Source organism: Giraffa tippelskirchi, chromosome X, assembly GCF_054371585.1.
Source record: "Giraffa tippelskirchi isolate mGirTip1 chromosome X, T2T-mGirTip1v1.2.pri, whole genome shotgun sequence".
NCBI lineage: Eukaryota > Metazoa > Chordata > Mammalia > Artiodactyla > Giraffidae > Giraffa > Giraffa tippelskirchi.
This window is the reverse complement of record NC_137289.1, coordinates 31,809,623-31,829,459: the sequence shown is the minus strand read 5'-3', so window position 1 is coordinate 31,829,459 and position 19,837 is coordinate 31,809,623. Positions and strand designations below refer to the sequence as shown.

The 19,837-nt window shown below is 40.6% G+C and overlaps 3 protein-coding genes across 7 annotated transcripts in view; 1 reads left to right on the top strand and 2 right to left on the bottom strand.

Annotated features, from left to right (window-relative positions):
- The window catches only part of LOC145535593 (uncharacterized), a 35,221-nt gene extending 35,186 nt beyond the window's left edge, over positions 1-35 (bottom strand). The window contains exon 1 of the mRNA XM_081564022.1: positions 10-35. Coding sequence (XP_081420148.1) covers positions 10-35 — 26 coding nt within the window. The remainder of the gene's footprint in view (positions 1-9) is intronic.
- ZBTB33 (zinc finger and BTB domain containing 33) lies at positions 30-16,082 on the top strand. 3 transcript variants are annotated; one of them, XM_081565051.1, is made up of 3 exons: positions 30-141; positions 8,212-8,577; positions 10,947-16,082. In XM_081565051.1, the coding sequence occupies exons 1-2, from the start codon at positions 111-113 to the stop codon at positions 8,475-8,477; spliced, it is 297 nt and encodes a 98-aa protein (XP_081421177.1). In that variant the 5' UTR covers positions 30-110; the 3' UTR covers positions 8,478-8,577; positions 10,947-16,082. The 3 variants fall into 3 exon arrangements, with proteins under 3 accessions (XP_081421177.1, XP_081421175.1, XP_081421176.1); XM_081565049.1 differs by lacking the exon at positions 8,212-8,577; XM_081565050.1 differs by lacking the exon at positions 30-141 and having other exon boundaries at positions 8,392-8,577.
- A 263-nt stretch (positions 16,083-16,345) lies between these two features.
- TMEM255A (transmembrane protein 255A) overlaps positions 16,346-19,837 on the bottom strand; it is a 49,161-nt gene continuing 45,669 nt past the window's right edge. For all 3 annotated transcript variants that reach the window (XM_081565053.1, XM_081565052.1, XM_081565054.1), the window contains one exon: positions 16,346-18,700. In XM_081565053.1, coding sequence (XP_081421179.1) covers positions 18,542-18,700 — 159 coding nt within the window. In that variant the 3' untranslated portion in view covers positions 16,346-18,541. The remainder of the gene's footprint in view (positions 18,701-19,837) is intronic.

Sequence of the window (19,837 nt, the reverse complement as noted above, 5' to 3'; positions counted from 1 at the left end):
TAAAAAAGCCGCCCGCTGCAATCGGTTCCGCGCATCCTTCCGGTTCCTCAGGAAGCTCGCCAGGTCTAAGTTGGATCAGTGACCGTGTCTTCCTCAGCCTTGTCCTTGAAATGACTGAAAGGAAGGATGACACACCACAAGGTACATTTCAGAGTGGCCATATCACCAACACAGCCAGTTCTGCTTGTGTTTCAGGTGCTTTCTATGCCTGTGTGTTACGTTATGCTCTGTACTATTGGGTGCTTACTGTTTCTTGTGTGTGTGTGTGTGTGTGTGTGTGTGTGTGTGTGTGTGTGTACATATACATAGTATATGCAGGCGCGTGCTAAGTCGCTCAGTCGTGTCTGACTCTTTGCGACCCTATGGACTGTAGCCTGCCAGGCTCCTCTGTCCATGGGATTCTCCAGGCAAGAATACTGGAGTGGGTTGTCTTTCCTTTCTCTGGGGGAATCTTCCTGACCCAGGGACGCAAACCGGGTCTCTTATGTCTCCTGAATTGGCAAGCGGGTTCTTTACCACTAGCGCTGCCTGGGAAGCCCAATATATGCACAGATGTGCGTATATATGTACATACAGAATATACAGGAATGGCCCAAATCGAGTTACATTATTTTTTTGAGTCTATCTTGATTTAAAATAAAAATCGAAGTGGGAAGAAAAGAAAAGGCACAAAGTATTCAAAGTATTTCCTATGCACCTGACTGTGTGTTTATTTTAGTGCTGTCAGATTTAGCAGGAAAAAAAATACAGTAGGCTTGATTGCATTTGAATTTCACTAACCAATGAATAATGTTTTAGTATAAGTATGTCCTGGGCTTTCCAGGTGGTGCTAATGGTAAAGAACTTGCCTGTGGATGCAGAGACTTGGGTTCCATCCCCGAATCTGGAAGATCCCCTGGAGGAGGGCTGACAACCCACCCCAGTATTTTTGCTTGGAGAATCCCATGGACAGAGGAGCCTGGCGAGCTACCGTCCGTAGGGTAGCAAAGAGTGGGACCCGACTGAAGCGACTTACTTAGCACACAGGCATAAGTATGTCCCTTACAATAATAATGCACTATCAACTCTTTCTAGTAAAGATAAAGAAATAGCCACTATTATACCTCCTCCCCCACCATCTCAAATTCATTCCTGATATTCTAAGGTCTTTCACTTGCTGTTAGAGAAAGTGGGTTGGAAAGCAGCCCCTGATATCTGGAAGCCAGCTAGCACTCAGGCCATGTTCTTCTGTTGGACATAAACTTACAGAACACCAGTCTACATGTCAGTCATCACTAGATGACTGACGACGTGAGACAAAATGAAACCACTTCATAATTTTTTCTAAGCACAGACCAAAAAAATGGTTGCTCTGCCACCCACAAAACACCAAACACCCCCTTCTTCACCAACATGGGTGACTGCTTCTTTACCCATTACAGCTTTATCCTTGCCCTAGTCTGTCCTCCCTACAGATGAGATCATTGAGATGCCCAATGCCCTAAATCATCCAAATACTATAGTAGGTTCTTTCTAACTTTCTCTTACTGAAACACCCCTACAGTTCCCTATAGTGTTTGTTCTCCCTCCCTGCAAAGAAAAATAAACCCAACTTGTCAGCTGTGAGTATGTTCCTGGTGGTCTTTGGTTGAAGGGCACTGACGTGTTCCACTGCCTAGAATGCTTCCCCAGATATTTGCATGACTCTTTCCCTTAGTTCATTCTGTTCTTTGCTCACACATCATCTTTTCAGAGAGGTCGTCCCTGAAAAGATTTACAGGACCACCCTCATCATTTTCTCTCCCTCTATGCTGTTTATTTTTCTTCATAGCACTCATTGCTATCTGATATTATATATTTAGACAACATATTTATTGCATGTCTCTCACATTAGAATCTAAGTTTCGTGAAGACTAGGACTTCACCTTCTTTTTTTTTAAATGTGGCCAAGCCACATGGCATGAAGGATCTTAGTTCTCCAACCAGGGATCAAACCCATGTCCCCTGCCTTGGGAGGGCGGAATCTTAACCTCTGGACCGCCAGGGAAATCCCACTAGGACTTCATCTTGATGATGATTGTATCTACAGTGTGTAGGGCATTTCCTGGCACAGAGTAGGTACTAAGTGATATGAATTTAATGAACACATGAATGGATTTTTATTGTGTCAGGTTGTATATAATATTAATAGTTTCTTCTATCACATATTCATAATCAACCTTGTTGTTTGGTCTTAGTCCTCCATTTAAGTAGATTGGCTCATTGCAAAATGTCCAGTCTTAATTCTTTATTTTGACTCATTTCTTATCAGATTTGATTTCATATTGCCAAGCAGTTTTTCACAAAGGATGCCTGGGTAGTGCATTCTCTCAACTTTTTTCATATTTGAAATAGGCTACCTGTTGCTTTTGGGGAGTAGATTGTATTATTGTCAGCAATGTCCACTTCCTCTTTCCCTGTACGAGGGTTATGTATCCCTATGCAATTGCCTTTGGAAGGGTTTAAGAAGAAAAAGAGAATCAGCAGTTATCAAGCAAGTCACTTAAAGAAAGAATAGTTGAGATAAAGCAGAAAAGGGGAGAGTGATGACAAAGTAAGCATATTTAGCACTTATAAGGTTCCAGACACTCATTCATTCAATAATTCAAGTAACCATATCAGTCTACCATCTATTGGGTCAAGGCAGGCCTCACAAATGGAAAATGTAAGCAGTTTGACACTATCCGTAGTTAATTCATTTAATCCTCAAAACAACTCTATGGGGAGGTTTTATTATCTTTATTTTACAGATGAAGAATCAGGCTCAGGGTCACACAGCTAAGTGGAAATACCAGAATCCCAGTGCTCTCACAGCTGCCCAAGTATTTGTTTTTTCCATGATACCTTACTGTGGTTTCTTCTTATACTCATGCAGTGACCTTTCTAAATTTGTGTAGCTAAGCACAACTTAGGGGAAGGGCTATAGGACTGAATAAATGTCATTTTTTCTCTTTTATCATCATCAATTAATATATATTATGCACCCACAAGGTTCTTGGTGTTTTAACATAGGAGAGGACAGTTGCTGGCTTCATGGAATTCATAATCAAGTTCAAAAAAGGCAAAGGCAAACAAACCCGACATGCAGTTTTAAAACCGGATTCCATTATCAGCCAGTCAAAAATCTTTCTAGCCTTTGAAACAATTGATACCTCCAAATCCATCTGATAAAGGTTCTTGTCTTTAAAAACTACACCAAATAAATATCTTTAAAAAAAAACCTGCTAGGTTATTTGAAGTAAGGTTAAGCCTGGAGATAAAGAGAAAGTGAAAGGTGAAATAACTTGTTGAGAAACAGAAAATTAGTGAAACTTTCCAAATATCTTGTCTCCAAAGCAACTGTTTAGGCCACTCAAATTTCTTGGTCTGATGTGCTTTTACTACCAAAAAAGTCCTTTTCAGATTATTATTGTTGTTTAGTTGTTAAGTCGTGTCTGACTCTTTTGGGACCCCATGGACTGCTGTAGCCTGCCAGGCTCCTCTGTCCATGGCATTTCTCAAGCAAGAATATTGCAGTGGGCTGCCATTTCTTTCTCCAGGGGATCTTCCCGACCCAGGGATCGAACTCACGTTTCAGGATTATTAGATCCCCTTTGATTACAGCTAACTTTTTTCTATTACAATTCTTTTTTAAAAAAGATTTTATTTATCTATTTATTTATGGCTGTTCTGGGTCTCCGTTGCTGCACGGGCTTCCTCTAGTTGCGGCATGAGGCATTGCGGTGGCTTCTGTTGTTGCCGAGCACAGGCTCTAGGGTGCTCGGCCTTCAGTAGTTGTGGCTCCCCGGCTCTAGAACACAGGCTCAGTAGTTGTGGCGCATGGACCCACTTGCTCTGTGGCACATGTGATCTTTCCGGGTCAGGGATCAAACCCGGCTCTCCTGCAGTGATAGGTGGATCCTTTACCACTGAGTCACCAGAGAAGCCCTTAAATTCTTTTTTTAATTGAAGTGTAGTTGACTTAGGGCTTCCCTGGAGGCTCAGAGCTAAAGAATCCACCTGCAATGCAGGAGACACGGCTTCAGTCCCTGGGTGGAGACAATCCCCTGGAGAAGGGAATGGCAACCCACTCCAGTATTCTTGCCTGGAGAATCCCATGGAGAGAGGAGCCTGGCAGGCTACAGTTCATGGGGTCGCAAAAGAGTTGGACATGACTTCCCAACTAAACAACAACAGTAGTTGATTTAGAATATTGTGTTAGTTTCAAGTGTACAACAAAGTGTTCAGTTATATATGTTTATTTTTTCAGATTATTTTCCATTATAAGTTATTATAAGATATTGAATATTGTTCCTGGTGTTATACAGTAAATCTTTGTTGTTTATCTATTTTATATATAATAGTTTGTATCCGTTAATCCGATTCTTCCAACTTGTCCCTCCCTCTCTCCCTCTCCCTTTTGGTAACCATGAGTTTGTTTTCTGTGAATGTGAGTCTGCTTCTGTTTTGTATACAGATTCATCTGTATTATTCTTTAGATTCCATATATAAATGGCATCATATAGTATTTGTCTTTCTCTTTCTGACTTACTTCACTAAGCAAAATACTATGTAGGTCCATCCATGTTGCTACAAATGACAATGTTGCATTCTTTTTTATGACTGAGTAATAATATTCCATTGCACAGATATACCACATCTCTTTAAGTCAATCGTCTGTTGATGGACACTTGGATTGTTTCCATGTCTTGGCTTTTGTAAATAGTGCTGCTATGAACATTAATGTGTATGTATCTTTCTGAATTAAAGTTTGTGTTTTTTCCAGATATATACCTAGGAGTGGAATTGCTGTATCATATGGTAGTTCTATTTTTAGTTGTTTTTATTTTTATTTTTGCTAGGGTGTAATTGTGCTTTAATGCTTCTGTGTAATGTTGTGATCCAATAGTTCTCAAGTTTACATATTTTATTATTTATACAATGATTTTCTGGTCACAAATGATAGCATAAGGGTTGTTTTTTTTTAATCTACTTTTTAATTGAAGGATAGTTGCTTTACAGAATTTTGTTGTTCAGGAACCTCCATACTGTTTTTCATAGTGGCTGCACCAACTTACGTTCCCAGCAACAGTGTGTGAGGATTCCCTTTTCTCCACACCTTCTCCAACATTTATTATATGTAGACTTTTTGATGATAGCTATTCTGACTGGTTTTGATTTGCATTTCTCTAATTATTAGTGAATAATTTGTATGTGCCTGTTGGCCATCTGTATGTGTCTGTTTAGGTGTTCTGACCAGTTTTTGATTGAATTGTTTGGATATTGAGTTATATGAGCTGTTTTTACATTTTGGATATTGAATTGTTTGGATATTGAGTTGTATGAGCTGTTTTTGTATTTTGGATATTAACCCTTTATCAGTTGCATCCTTTGAAAACATTTTCTCCTATTCCATAGGTCGTCTTTTCGTTTTGTTGATGGTTTCTTTTGCTGTGCATAAGCTTTTAAGTTTGATTAGGTGCCTTTTGTTTCTTTTCATTTTTATTTCTTTTGCCTTGAGAGGCTGAACTAAGAAAATATTGCAATGATTTATGTCAAAGAATGTTTTCCCTATGTTCCTTTCTAGGATTTTTATGGTGTCATGTCTTACATTTAGGTTTTTAAGCCAGTTTGAGTTTTTTGTATATGGTGTGAGGGAGTGTTCTGATTTCATTGGTTTACATGTCGCAAGCTTTCCCAGCACCACATGTTGAAGAGACTGTCTTTTCTCCATTGTATATTCTTGCCTCTTCTGTCATAGATTAATTGACCTTAGGTGTGTGGGTTATAGGCAGCTTCTTAATTTTGTCTTAGTTTTTGCTGAGTTAGGGAGTGAGCCACGTGGACAGAAGGGAAGAGGCAGTTTCCTACACTTTGAAGTAACAGGCCTTCATCATACCTCAGCTGAGGCTCCACACTTCTAAAGCCCTTTCAGGAAAGGGACAAAGGCTAGGCAATTCGGTTGGAGGTCTTGGTGCTGTTGGTGGTGACGTAAAAGAAATTGTATTGCATCTTACAGTTTACTGAGAGGTAACCAGCACCTATTTGATATCAAGAGTGGCATTTACTATGATCTGTATTTCAAAGAAATATCTTGTTTTAGATTTTTTCAACTAAGCTACTGAAAGATAAATAGATCCTAAACTTTGAAGATGTACTTTGTCCTATTTCCTAAATACTTTTTTGCTACTAAATTTTGTGAGAGGATGACTCAGAAAAATGGTCATTAATGTCCTAAGTAGTTTTGTTAAGTGCTCAGTTGCCAAGAAAACACTACCATCTGTCTTAGTTTCTTTTACAACAGCACACTTCTATTTTCCATGAAACGTGTTTATATTAATAATGCAGTGATTCCCACATAAATTTTTTTTTACCACAATACAAAACCTTCGAGAAACGCCTAGGGAATTTCGTATGGATTTCTTATCTCCATGTGAAAATACAGCTGTATTACACTACTTTGATATTTTACTATGTGACTTGACTTTATTGAGGAGAATGTAGAATAGATTAGAGGTCGATAGATGATGACATCCTTGTCTGCTTTTATGTTGAAGAAAATTAAATATACTTAGTAGATCTGCTTTTATTCTGGAATATCCTGATGGACATTTTCTCCAGGATTTTTGTAGGAAGGAAGTGGAAAGGTTCCAACTGAATGGTAAGTAAGTGCCAATTCAAGTTTTTGGAAACTGATGCAATATTATCCTGTACATATTTGTTTTAGAAAAGGAAAGGAACGTAGTGAATGGCTCTGATTGTTGAAGAAAATGCTACTATTTTGTTTCCTTAGTTGGATATGATCAATAACCAGCCTGAAGGGAAATAGTTGGCTCTCCAAACACCCATCCTGTCACTTCATTCATCATGGTGCTCAGTCAGAAGTGGATTACCAGAGGGGCTTTTCAAATTAGCACAACTCATTCATGTATTCATTCACTTAACAATTATTGAACACCTACTATGTGTGGACAATAAAGCCCTCTGTGGAAGAAATGCTATGTAAATAAAAGTAATACACACACACAATGCAAGTGTTATTCTTTATCTTTCAAGATGCAGCTCTAATTCAGTTTGCTAGTCCCTTCTCTGTGTTCTGTATTTTGTCGATGTTTGTGTACCTGTCTACCGAGCTCCTTGAAAAGGTAGAGACCTTGGCTTATTCACTTTGAATGAATTTGTACCGAATCTTAATTTGGTACAGATCAAACAGGTGGTCAGAAAACAATAGTTGCAACGAAGGAATTAACAATATTGCATCATTTAGTATTCAGTTCAGAAGATACTACTTTCCCCAAAACTGATTTCTTCAAAGTAGGTGTTAGAATGTGCTTGTTATCCTACAACTTGAATTATAAATCATGACTTGATTCATTACGTTTGATTATATTCATTCTGATTATATGTCAAGGTGGTTTCAGTTCAGTTCAGTCGCTCAGTCATGTCCTACTCTTTTCAACCCCATGGACTGCAGCATGCCAGGCGTTCCTGTCCATCACCAGCTCCCGGAGCTTGCTCAAACTCGTGTCCATCGAGTCAGTGATGCCATCCAACCATCTCATCCTCTCTCATCCGGTTCTCCTCCCGCCTTCAATCTTTCCCAGCATCAGAGTCTTTTCCAATGAGTCAGTTCTTCGCATCAGATGGCCAAAAGATTGGAGCTTCAGCTTCAGCATCAATCCTTCCAGTGAATATTCAGTACTGATTTCCTTTAGGATTGCTTTATCATCTACTGCTACTGCTGCTACTGCTAAGTCACTTCAGTCGTGTCCGACTCTGTGTGACCCCAAAGATGGCAGCCCACCAGGCTCCGCTGTCCCTGGGATTCTCCAGGCAAGAATACTGGAGTGGGTTGCCATTTCCTTCTCCAGTGCATGAAAGGGAAAAGTGAAAGTGAAGTCGTGTCCGACTCTTAGCGACCCCATGGACTGTAGCCTACCAGGCTCCTCTGTCCATGGGATTTTCCAGGCAAGAGTACTGGAGTGGGGTGCCATTGCCTTCTCCGTTATCATCTAACAAACAGGCTATTAAATAGGGCAGTCTCGCACTTTCAAAAGAAATGAAACCTTAGTCTCTAGAAGTTTTTACGCCCTAGAAGCTTACACGGAACGTAGAGGAAAGGGACTAGTATCCCTCGCATCCCAACCGTTATTACCGCGTTACCTCATCTTTCCCTTTCCCTTTCCTTTTTCCCACCCTTTCGCCCTCCGGAAGGGGCCGAGCGCTCCAGGCGCTTCCCAGTCTTCCTCCGCCCCTTGCGGAAGGAGCCGAAGGCGGAGCGAGGCGCCGAAGTGGGACGGCCTAGCGCTCGGGCCTCTCCGGAAAGAGGCGAACCGCGCTCGGAAGAGGAGGGCTCCTTCGTCTTCAGCGTGTCGCCCCCGCGCGGTGCCCTCTGTCGGCGGCGTGAGGCAGCTGTGGCAGCGGTGGCGGCGGGAGGCGGTAGCCGCGTCAACGTTGACCAAGACTGGAGCGACGTTTAAAGAAGAAGCCGAATAGCCGCAGAGTCCGGCTTCTGACTCCTGGAGGATTCCCACCCTTCCAGGCGGCCCGACGACGAGAAGCGGCGGCGCCGGGAAGCAGGTGAGGAACCGGCCGCGACCCGGGACGGGGCGAGGGAGCGCACCGGCTTCCTCCGTCTCTGGGCCGCGCCTGCCTTCGCTTTCTCCTCACTTGAACCAGGAAGCGGCGGAGTCGGAGGCTCCGCTTCTCCGGCCCTTTTCTTTGTGTGGGCTCGGGAGCGAAGGAGGGGACGAACCGGGAGGGCCGCGGCGCGGTTCCCTCCGCCGTCAGGGGCCGCGGGGCTGCGGGCGTCCGGGGTAGGCCCGGAGCTTGGAGAGCCCACCGCGGAGAACCACTCGGCGTTTTCCACGGCCCTCGCCTGCCTTTTTGCGCCAGTTCCCCCTCCTCGCCCCGACTTTGATTTAGAGCTTTTCGGCCAGGCCCATCCTCCCCTTCCCAGGGCATAACAATGCCGCCTGCTTGGCCACATCCCCTCCCAACACCCCACCCTCCGCTTCGCCACCTTCTACTTTCCCGGCCGGCCGCCTTGCCCGACTGCCCCCGCCCTGGCCGTGCTGGCCGGCCTTCCATCTGTATTTGCAAGAAACTGCTTTTCCACGTGAATCCGGGTTGAAAACCTCGGTTGCAGCCGGTCAGGTGCGAATGGGGAAGAGGGGGTGGAGAGAGGAAGATGGGGTTCAGCTGCCGCGTTGTGGGAGCCGCGTGTAGGTTGTTTCACTCTCGCGGGTGGCGTCTCTCTCTTTTCCCCCGTCACCTGCCCTCGGTCAAGGATTTGTCTCATGGGCGTGCAGAATGGCTTTTCCACGGTCTGGTCGCGGATCTGGGTTGGGATGGGTTCAAACCGATTTGTGCTGATCCTGGGTCCACCTGGACGGGAAAGAGGAAGAAACCTAAACAACAAAATGAAACCAAGTCCTGGTGTCACCTGGACGCATACATTGAAATCCTTGCCCCGTTGGGAAATCCCATTTGCAAAGGACAAAAATAGTGGAACTGTATTCAGAAAACCTGTCTATCCACTGAAAAGTGACTTGTGTCGAAATGCCCATATTTCGGAAGCGCTGGTAGCTGTCTCGCTGTCCAAAGGTCACCCTTTCTGATGAATGCCTTCGTGGTAACCTGGAATTCCCTGGTACTGTTAACAAGCAATGCCTTATAACATGATGTTTTAAATCCTTGATTTCTAGACTTTTCTCCTTTTTTTTTTTGTTTTTAAGCTATAATTTTGAAAACTTTAGAAGATATTTGAGACTCCCTGCCTTCCACATGTGTATAACTTCAGCACTGTGACAGTGGTACTATTTTGGTAACTCTAAAGGGAAAGAATATTAGCAATATAAGTGTCTCTTTACCAAAAATACTTATCAACTAATTTTTAATTATATATACATGCATCATTTTATGCATTTAAATCGTTACCGGAAATATCTTATGCGAAGTGCTGAAAACTGTTTAGAGGGTGGTATACAGCAATACTATTTGTTGACATTCCCTCTCCCCCTTTTCTAGAGTGATGTCTGGTCTGTTCCAGTAAGTTTATATCTTCATTTTGACTAATTCATTCCGTGTGAAGAAAATTCTCATATCAGTGCTCATAATTCTTTCCCAACAAAAGGAAATGTTTTGTGTTTTCACACAATTGAGCTTTAAGAAATGGTAAACTTTTCCCTTGTTTTGTTTTTTCACAATAGCATTTGTTGACTTCATTTGGCGCTCTAACATTCCATCTCAGGAGATTGTGGGGGTAGACAGGTGAGGGGAAGAAGAAAAGAGGAGAGGTTAAGAAAGGTGTTTCATAGTTTATCCAGATGAAGCATCCCCGTTAAAATAAGAACATAAAAACTTTAGAGGTAATAGTTGCCAGTGTTTATGAACACTGGTTCAGTCTGTGGCCGCAGGGAGTAGCTGTTGAATATGTTGTTAAAGATAAGTTACACTTTTAGAAAGACTACCTATTTTGGACTTAGTATTGCACACATCAAGCTTTTCTGATACATCATTCATTTACAAGTGAAATAACTTTTTATGTGTTCATAATGAAGATTTTTCTTAAAGTGTTCAGACAGTTAAAAATTAAACTCTTGAGAAAATCCAAAATTGGAACAAGACAATTAGTCTTTAAAAATTGCTTAGTGGTGATGCATGTATCTAAGATTCAAAGGAAGAGATTAGTGTTCAAATCTGTAGATCAGTTTAAAACTTGCTTGTCTCTTCTCAGGGGGAAGTCATGAGATTTGACATGTGGTCCAAAGAACAGTTATATATAAAAACCTGTAAAATCAGTTTATATAAAAACCAAAAAGTTACACCAAACTTCCGTTAAAACTCCAACAAACTATTTAATGATGCTGTAGCTAAAATTCTAAATAATGAAGTACTTGTGTTTTTCTTTCCTAATCACGCATCTCCCCTTCTCCCTTCTCTTACAGGCATGGAGAGTAGAAAACTAATTTCTGCTACAGACATTCAATACTCTGGCAGTCTGCTGAACTCATTGAACGAGCAACGTGGCCATGGACTCTTTTGTGATGTTACTGTTATTGTGGAAGACCGAAAATTCCGAGCCCATAGGAACATTCTTTCAGCTTCTAGTACTTACTTCCATCAGCTCTTCTCAGTTGCTGGGCAAGTTGTTGAACTGAGCTTTATAAGAGCAGAGATCTTTGCAGAAATTCTCAATTATATCTATAGTTCTAAAATTGTTCGTGTTAGATCAGATTTACTTGATGAGTTAATTAAATCAGGGCAGTTATTAGGAGTTAAGTTTATAGCAGAGCTTGGTGTCCCGCTGTCACAGGTTAAAAGCATCTCAGGTACAGCTCAGGATGGTAATGCAGAAACCTCACCTCCTGAAATACAAAAATCAAAAGATGAAGCCCAAGAAAATGGGGCCACTATAATGCCAATTATAACAGAATCTTTTTCCTTGTCTGCTGAAGATTATGAGACAAAAAAGATCATTGTTACTGATTCAGATGATGACGACGATGATGTCATTTTCTGCTCTGAGATTCTGCCTGCAAAGGAGACTTTGCCAAGTACCAACACAGTGGCAGAGGTCCAGCCTAACCCAGGTTCTGTTGCTATTTCAGATGATGCACCTTGTGTGAGCAATAGCTCTCCCCCTTTAACAAACATCACTCCTACTCAGAAACTTCCTGCTTCTGTGAATCAGGCAACTCTGAGCCAGACACAGGGAAGTGAAAAATTGTTGGTGTCTTCGGCCCCAACACATCTGACTCCCAACATCATTTTGTTAAATCAGACACCACTTACTACACCACCAAATGTCAGTTCTTCACTTCCAAATCACATGTCTCCTTCAATCAATTTACTTGTACAGAATCAGCAGCCACCAAACAGTGCTGTTTTACCAAGAAACAAGGCCAATGAAGAGGAGGAGGAGGAAATTATAGATGATGATGATGACACTATTAGCTCCAGTCCAGATTCCGCTGTCAGTAATACATCTTTGGTCCCACAGGCTGAGATCCCCCCAAATACCACTTTTGATGGATCGTTGATACAGAAGATGCAGATTCCTACACTTCTGCAAGAGCCAGTTTCCAATTCTTTAAAAATTTCAGATATAATTACGAGAAACACTAATGATCCAGGTTTAGGATCCAAACATCTAATGGAGGGTCAGAAGATTATTACTTTAGATACAGCTACTGAAATTGAAGGCTTGTCAACGGGTTGCAAGGTTTATGCAAATATTGGTGAAGATACTTATGATATAGTTATCCCTGTCAAAGATGACCCTGACGAAGGGGAGGCCAGACTTGGGAACGAGATACCAAAAACACCTAGCAGTGAGATGGCAAATAAACGTATGAAAGTTAAACATGATGATCACTATGAGTTAATAGTAGATGGAAGGGTCTATTATATCTGTATTGTATGCAAAAGGTCATATGTCTGCCTGACAAGCTTGCGGAGACATTTTAACATTCATTCTTGGGAGAAGAAGTATCCTTGCCGTTACTGTGAGAAGGTCTTTCCTCTTGCAGAATATCGCACAAAGCATGAAATTCATCACACAGGAGAGCGAAGATATCAGTGTTTGGCCTGTGGCAAGTCTTTCATCAACTATCAGTTTATGTCTTCACACATAAAGTCTGTTCATAGTCAAGATCCTTCTGGAGACTCAAAGCTTTATCGTTTACATCCATGCAGGTCTTTACAGATCAGACAATATGCATACCTCTCTGATAGGTCAGGCACTATGCCTGTAATGAAGGATGATGGTATTGGGTATAAGGTTGATGCTGGGAAAGAACCTCCAGTAGGGACCACATCTGCTCCTCAGAACAAGCCCATGACCTGGGAAGATATTTTTATTCAGCAGGAAAATGATTCCATTTTTAAACAGAATGTAACAGATGGCAGTACTGAGTTTGAATTTATAATACCAGAATCTTACTGAACTCCTTTGAAATATCAGAAAGTTTTGGTTTGGATTTAAGGGGCAGGGCTTTGAAAATACCTGTAAAACAAAGGTGAAAACAAGTTCATTTGATCTGCCATGTCATCTGAAGGTAGTCTAGTTGTATTATTTGTTCATAATTTTTAGAAGCAAATTATTCTGAAAGTTTGAATAGAGGTTGAGAACTTCCCCCTCCCCCAAGTATCTGTTTATATAGTTAGCTTTCAGCACATTTAAAAGAGGCAAAAAGGAAAAAAAAAAGCTTGGAGAGATAGTTTGCTGAATAGAATTTGAATCAGTTTGAATGTTCTTTGAAAATAACTGGAGTTATTAGCATATCCTAGTATATCTTGCAACTTTCCCCTTCCGTGTTAGCACTTTACTGCTGAATTCTCAATTTTCTTATTATTGAGACTATAAATGTGTGTTGTGTCTTGTATATGGCATAAAGAGTAAATGAGAACTTCTAAAGTTGTCCTGGAAATTTTCAGAGTAAGTCTCTGCTTGGTTGTATATTTCGCTAACCCAAATGGATAGCAGCCTCCTGCCTCCCACCCCTCATGAAAATAGCCGTGCAGACAAGTTTCTCATTTGAAGAATGAACGAGTTTTAGCTAATTAGAATTAAACTTCACTTTTATTACCATAGTCTCGAAAAGACTTGGCGCCTGGACTACTGTATATATACCTTTGCAGTGTGGTTTCTATGGGCAAAAAAGAAATCTCTGTAATGCAGACAGGAAGAGATTAAAAGTTTTATCAAATTTGCTTTAAATTCTGTGCTCTTATATGATAGAGACAGAGAATGGAAGTGAATGGAGATTTCCTTTTTGCTCATTATGGTTAAAAAATATTCCCATGAAATTTTTCAAATTTTGAATCTGAACACCACCAAACTAATGTTTATGTATGCATCTTTATAAATGACAAATTTCATAAATGAGACTCCTACATATTTTGGGTGGGAGGCTACTGGCATGTATTTTTAAATGTTCATATTACTTAGAATCTCTAATAGGAAGTTTTTATTTGACATAGCTGAATCAGATATCTAGTATTTTCCTTTCAGAGAGACCTTTTAGGTGCTTACTCCTAAAATAAGTTCCATTCCGTCTGCAAATTGCTGCAGTATTATAGCAATCAGAAGCTATACAAGGAAGTTAAATAGGCTTGTTGATTCCCATTTATCTTGAGAACAATAAATACCACCTTTCTCCCTTTTAAAATGACACGTTTAAACACTTAGAAAATAAAGTCACAACTTACTGAAGTGCCAGTACTAAAAGGGAAGCAGGTTGGAACAAATATATAGCCTAGCGTTTATAACAGGATTGACTTGTTAAACTTCTGTAAATTTTTGCAAAGGAAAAAAAATATGATTAGATACTGAAAAAGATTGTTGTGCATAGTTATTAGTCCTTTGTAAACTTGCTTAAGTATTTCTTAATTCAACATAGATATTTTCTTTCTCCTTAACGATGTATTTTTGAAAATAGTCTATTTCTTGACTTTGAACTTAAAGCTTTAATCATAATTTCTCATGTATACATCATCCTTCTGACAGTAAGCTAGACTTGAAGATAATGATTTCAGTATTTCTTAAGATGGTAACCGAGGGTTTCAGGCATCAGCGTTTGCAGTACAATGAGGAGAAAGAAAAATAATGCAATCCTTTGCTTACCGAGGGTTAGAATGATGTGCATCTTTTATGTTTTCCGTTCTGTGAGTTGAGACCTTAAGATCATTTTGTAAACTAATCCTTAGAAAATTTTTAAATTACCATACAGCTTAAGAGTCTGAGCTCTGGAATTGCAATATCTGTTTCCTTTCTGTATATGTATTGATAACATTACTCTTTGACTATAGGGTACACTCTGAAATGTTTTCAGTGGAAATTTGTTTGTTTCATTTATGCTGTTTCACCAGTTAGACATAATTCAACAAGTGTGAATGATACTTCCAGTCCTTTCAGACTTAACTGCTAACTTCCCAGATGGCTCAGATGGTAAAGAGTCCACCTGCAGTGCGGAAGACCTGGGTTCTATCCCTGACTCCGGAAGATCCTCTGGAAAGGGAATGGCTACCCAAGCCAGTATTCTTGCCTGGGAAAGTCCATGGACAGAGGAGCCTGGAAGGCTACAGTCCATGGGGTTGCATAGAGTCAGTTACGACTGAGTGAGGAACACTTTCACTTTTTCAATAAAACTTGGTTTCTACAAGGCCATTATGACAAACTAGGAATTCTATAATGGAAAACTATCCATTCTGAATTATCTTGATAAAATTATTTGCTGCTGCTGTGCTCTATCTAAGTTCTGAGTCTGAAATTTCAACTTTGCCTACTGAAGGTATCTTCTAGAGTTTTTTGGGAGGAGGAAAACTGGAAAATTCACTTTAAATTGTATTTTTGCCAGAAGACTCTTACTTGAACGTATGTCAGGGTCTTCAGTTTTTTTAGAAGTCTCTATATCCAAAGTTCAGGATCCATGTGGAATACTCTGGGAATTAAAACCCTTCACTCCCAGTGTTTATGGGGTTGGAAATCTGTAGCAAGATGCTGTTCAAAACCTGTCATGGTGTTTTCCTATTTTATACTTAGTTTTCTGGCAATTGAACTCTTTTTATTCTTTCAAGTTGGCTTCAGATTTGCTCCTATGCTAAATTACCTATAAATATTCTGGATAGGAACTGTTTGAAATAGCAATTTGTTCAAAGAGATGACAGAAAATGAAAGTGATCAAACTAAGCAAAGATTTTTATATGCCATAGCAATCTTGAGAGAGTCACTTTAAAATATATTTTATCATTTTGCTGGTAATGATCCCCCACATACAACCACTATGAGGAGTCAATGCTGCATTTTTCCCATTGTACCAAAAAGATAAAGGTAAAAATGGTAAAAGTTTTTTGTATTGTCAAGGTGTGCATACTCTAAAGAATTAAATACTAATTCAACAGTACTGGCTTTCTCACCTCTGTCAATCATATGAAACTTTTGTTCATTTCCACCCAGTGCTGTAGTGTTCATACTTGTACAGTCTTCCCTGTCATGACTTTAAGTTCTACTTTTCATTAACCATTACCTGATAGTAGTTCGTAGAGCTTCTTATGGCAAAAATAAAATGTTTTAATCCTGATTTTTGAGTGTCTTTTTTTTTACAAGATGATTTTTCATTAATTATATAGACTATTACATTCTGTTATTTTTAAATTTTTGTAGCAGGAGACTGGAACTATATTTCTGATGACAGTACGACAGAATTTCCTGTTAGGTTTTATATGTTGGTTAATCGCATGCCCATTATATCTTGAACCATAATAGTCAGAAGTGAGTCAGCTGCTGTCAGTTGCTTTAGAGCATTTGTGATACTTCTGTTGATTCCATGAAGACACATGTAAGTTGATAAGGAGGAGAATAGTTTTATTAATTTGAAACATCACAAAAGCAGTCTGGGTTTCCAACATGGCAGTGATACAGATTTTAAGCAACATCCAGTTTACACAGGTTCTGGATTATTTTAATTTTTCATGCCCAGTTCAATACTTTAAAGCAGAATTAGGAATAAAGCGGTAAATATTACAAAATGCAGTCAAGGTACATTTTGGAAATACAAATTCCTTCATTACAGCAAATGTTTTTGCAAAAGAGTAAAGCAGCAAAATTAACTTTTCTAAGGTAACATGCAGTTCTTATAATTCAATGTAATAAAAAAGCTGCTAAAATTAAGTTACAAAATCTATACTGTTTCAAGTTATTTTGTAAAGTAAGAAAAATACATAGAAATGAGTCCTAGAATCTTAACACTTTAAGAAATGTGATAAATGTAGGATATACTGTGTAATGGTGCCTTTTAAAAAATTAAATACTCATACATGTTCATTAAAGCAAAATGTAAAGTGTAAACAGCAAGAAATTTCATTGAGTATCACAAGTTGATATTTGTATAGTAAGTCAATTGGTTATTAGTCCCTTTTTGAAATCCAATAGAATTTTTAATATGCTCAGAACAGTAGAAAATAATAGTGTTACATAACGCAAAATGATTATAATTGTTCAGATTTGAAATTCAGATGAGACATCATTTGTGATGTCAAAAGTTAAACTGAATGTTTTGCAAACATTTACTGTGAACAGTGAGTGCACTTGTTGTGCCTTGAGAATTCTTGATGGCTGGGTGTCTACAAGGTAGATGGGAGCACCAGCATTTGCCTGCTACCTCTAATCCATCAAGTTGGGAGGTAGCGAAATTGGCTGGAAAATTTTCCTGTATATGTTCTGTCTAAAATACAATAGCCCTGTATTTTTTTTTACAAGTGTAGGATTATCGATCTTCCTTTAAATCAATTCTCAGGTTAACGTAAGATCGCAATGAAAGTGTTCATTCTGAAGTGAAGGCATGGGTGCCAAAGTGTTAAATTCATCAGGTTGAGTTTTAAAGCTATATATAATTAAAAGAACTGTACAAATACCTACCACAATGTGCCAGATGGATTTTAAATCTACAATAACACTTAAGAGTTTGTTAAGTTGGCTACATTTGAGGTTTTGCAGACTTAAAGCGGCATTGTAACACTTCCATAATCTTGAATACTGTCATGATTGGTCTCAACAGAAAAAAGGACCAATTAGAGCAGTGGCATTAAAATACAGATGATTCTTTTGGGGTTGGGTGCAGGATACATGCGGTTTGCTGGGGTTGAAGCACAATATTTGAAGATTAAATAGTCACAAAGATTAGTAACAGTTCATAACACGACCCAAGAACCTATTCTAGCATTTTTAAAACTCAGTTTTAACCATAAGACTTCTATCTCCCACAGCAAACGCAACATGTAGTAAACCGCTGTTTTCCTAAGTTACCTGATGTATAACTGGGATCTACTTAAAACATCTCACATGCGGCTCTGTGTATGTCAGTGCTTCTTGAACAATCAATCCTGTTCCCCACTACTCAAAGGAATATTGCACTTTTCCCTTTGGGAGGTACCAATCACAAAAGCTGAGCTGAATGATCACAACATCCATTTTTACAATACAGAGAAAAAAGTAAGGGATATGGCCAGCTTTTTTCAGCATCAGACACAAGCAAACAAAATCTTAGCCAGAACTCTCTGCATTGGAACTACCATGTAGCCCTGTCATCTGGGAAATTTTCCTTAGGGACTGACTTTAGTGGGAGGGAAAGAGAGGGCCTCTAAGCCAGGCGCTTCAACTGAGGTGCTAGGGTGGCAATCTGCCAAGGGTGAGGACAACACTCCTTTTACACCAAGTGAAGCAGATGGCAACCACGCTTCTGTGGGCTACAGAGGTGGGGCTATAGGGTAATGCAGGCCCAGACCAGACACGCTTCTTGCTGAGATGGCTCCCCAGCCTCGCGCTGTCCTGCCACCTATCCTGCCACACTGTCCTGGCTCAGCTTGGCCACCCCTCCTCTGCACTAATAACAAATAAACTTCTTCCCTATCTTTCCCTAGCCTGGCAACCACTGTCAAACTTTATGCATGAGTCACACTTTAAATTTTGTACCCTACACACTTCCATTAAAGCAGAAATACAAAAGCCACAATAATCTCAACAGCCAGCGGGCATTCCTCTTTAGGGGCTGTAAGGGGGTGGCTTCTCAAAAGGTGGATAGTAGGGTGGAGAGTAACGGGGTGGAGCACTCGAGGACCACATGTAGCTGGGCGAAGGCGAGGCAGACTGGGGCTCGTCAGAAAGTCCAGAGGGAGGGGAGGATGGAAAGATGCTGGAATGCTGTGCAATCAAAATAAAACATCAGTTTCCACCATGAGGTTGCAATTCCCCAACATTAGTCATTATTTAAAAATGAATATGGACCCAGTGTGTCCTGGTTTGGAACAACCCAGAGCCCCTAAACCTCGAAGGGTTAATGAGGGCCATGAAACAGAGCTGGTCCCACTTTCTCTCTCATTCAGGCTGCAAAGCTCAGGCAGAGATGCCTTAGAATCCTCTTCCCCAGCCCTTTGGACCTCTCAGTCAGTTATCCTGTTGCTCCTACTGCTGCTGCTGCCACTAAATCGCTTCAGTTGTGTCTGACTCTGTGTGACCCCATAGACAGCAGCCCACCAGGCTCCCCCGTCCCTGGGATTCTCCAGGCAAGAACACTGGAGTGGGTTGCCATTTCCTTCCCCAATGCATGAAAGTGAAAAGTAAAAGTGAAGTCGCTCAGCCATGTCCGACTCTTAGCGACCCCATGGACTGCAGTCTACCAGGCTCCTCCATCCATGGGGTTTTCCAGGCAAGAGTACTGGAGTGGGGTGCCATTGCCCTCTCCACTTGTTGCTCCTACTTCTGTGTTATTTTGGCGGGGGCTTCCCAGGTGGCTCAGTAGTAAAGAACCCACCTGCCAATACAAGAGACATGGGTTGGATCCCTGGGTTGGGAAGATCTCCTGGAAAAGGAGATGGCAACCTACTCCAGTATTCTTGCCTGGGAAATCCCATGGACAGAGGAGCCTGGTGGGCTACAGTCCATGGGACCATAAGAGTTGGATATGACAAAGCAATGGAGCATGCATGGCACTTTGGGAAGGGAGCAAGATATGGGATAAAAAAAAAAATACCCAGTGAATCAGCATGTTAGGAGTCAATCTGCCACTTCTCTTTCCCAGCCAGTGTATACCCTTGATCCTGACTTTCCTGCTTAAGGAGAGTTGACCTGTTTTGTTCACTGCTCTCTCCCCCAGAGCTCAGAACAGTGATTTGAAAGTAGAAGTTGCTCAATCAATGTTGGATGAGTGACTAAGACTTCAGTCACTCATAGAGCACAGAAGATGAACTTGGCATGTTTTTTAGAAATAAAATCTGTTTTCAAAGACTACAGTCACATCTTGTGGGTACTGTGGCCTTGCTCCAGTGGTGGAGCATGGCT

Coding starts and splice junctions, on each gene's coding strand:
- ZBTB33 (XM_081565049.1), top strand. CDS start 111: ATGACTGAAAGGAAGGATGACACACCACAAG. Junction 142..10,946: donor GAAGGATGACACACCACAAG/GTACATTTCAGA, acceptor CTTCTCTTACAG/GCATGGAGAGTAGAAAACTA.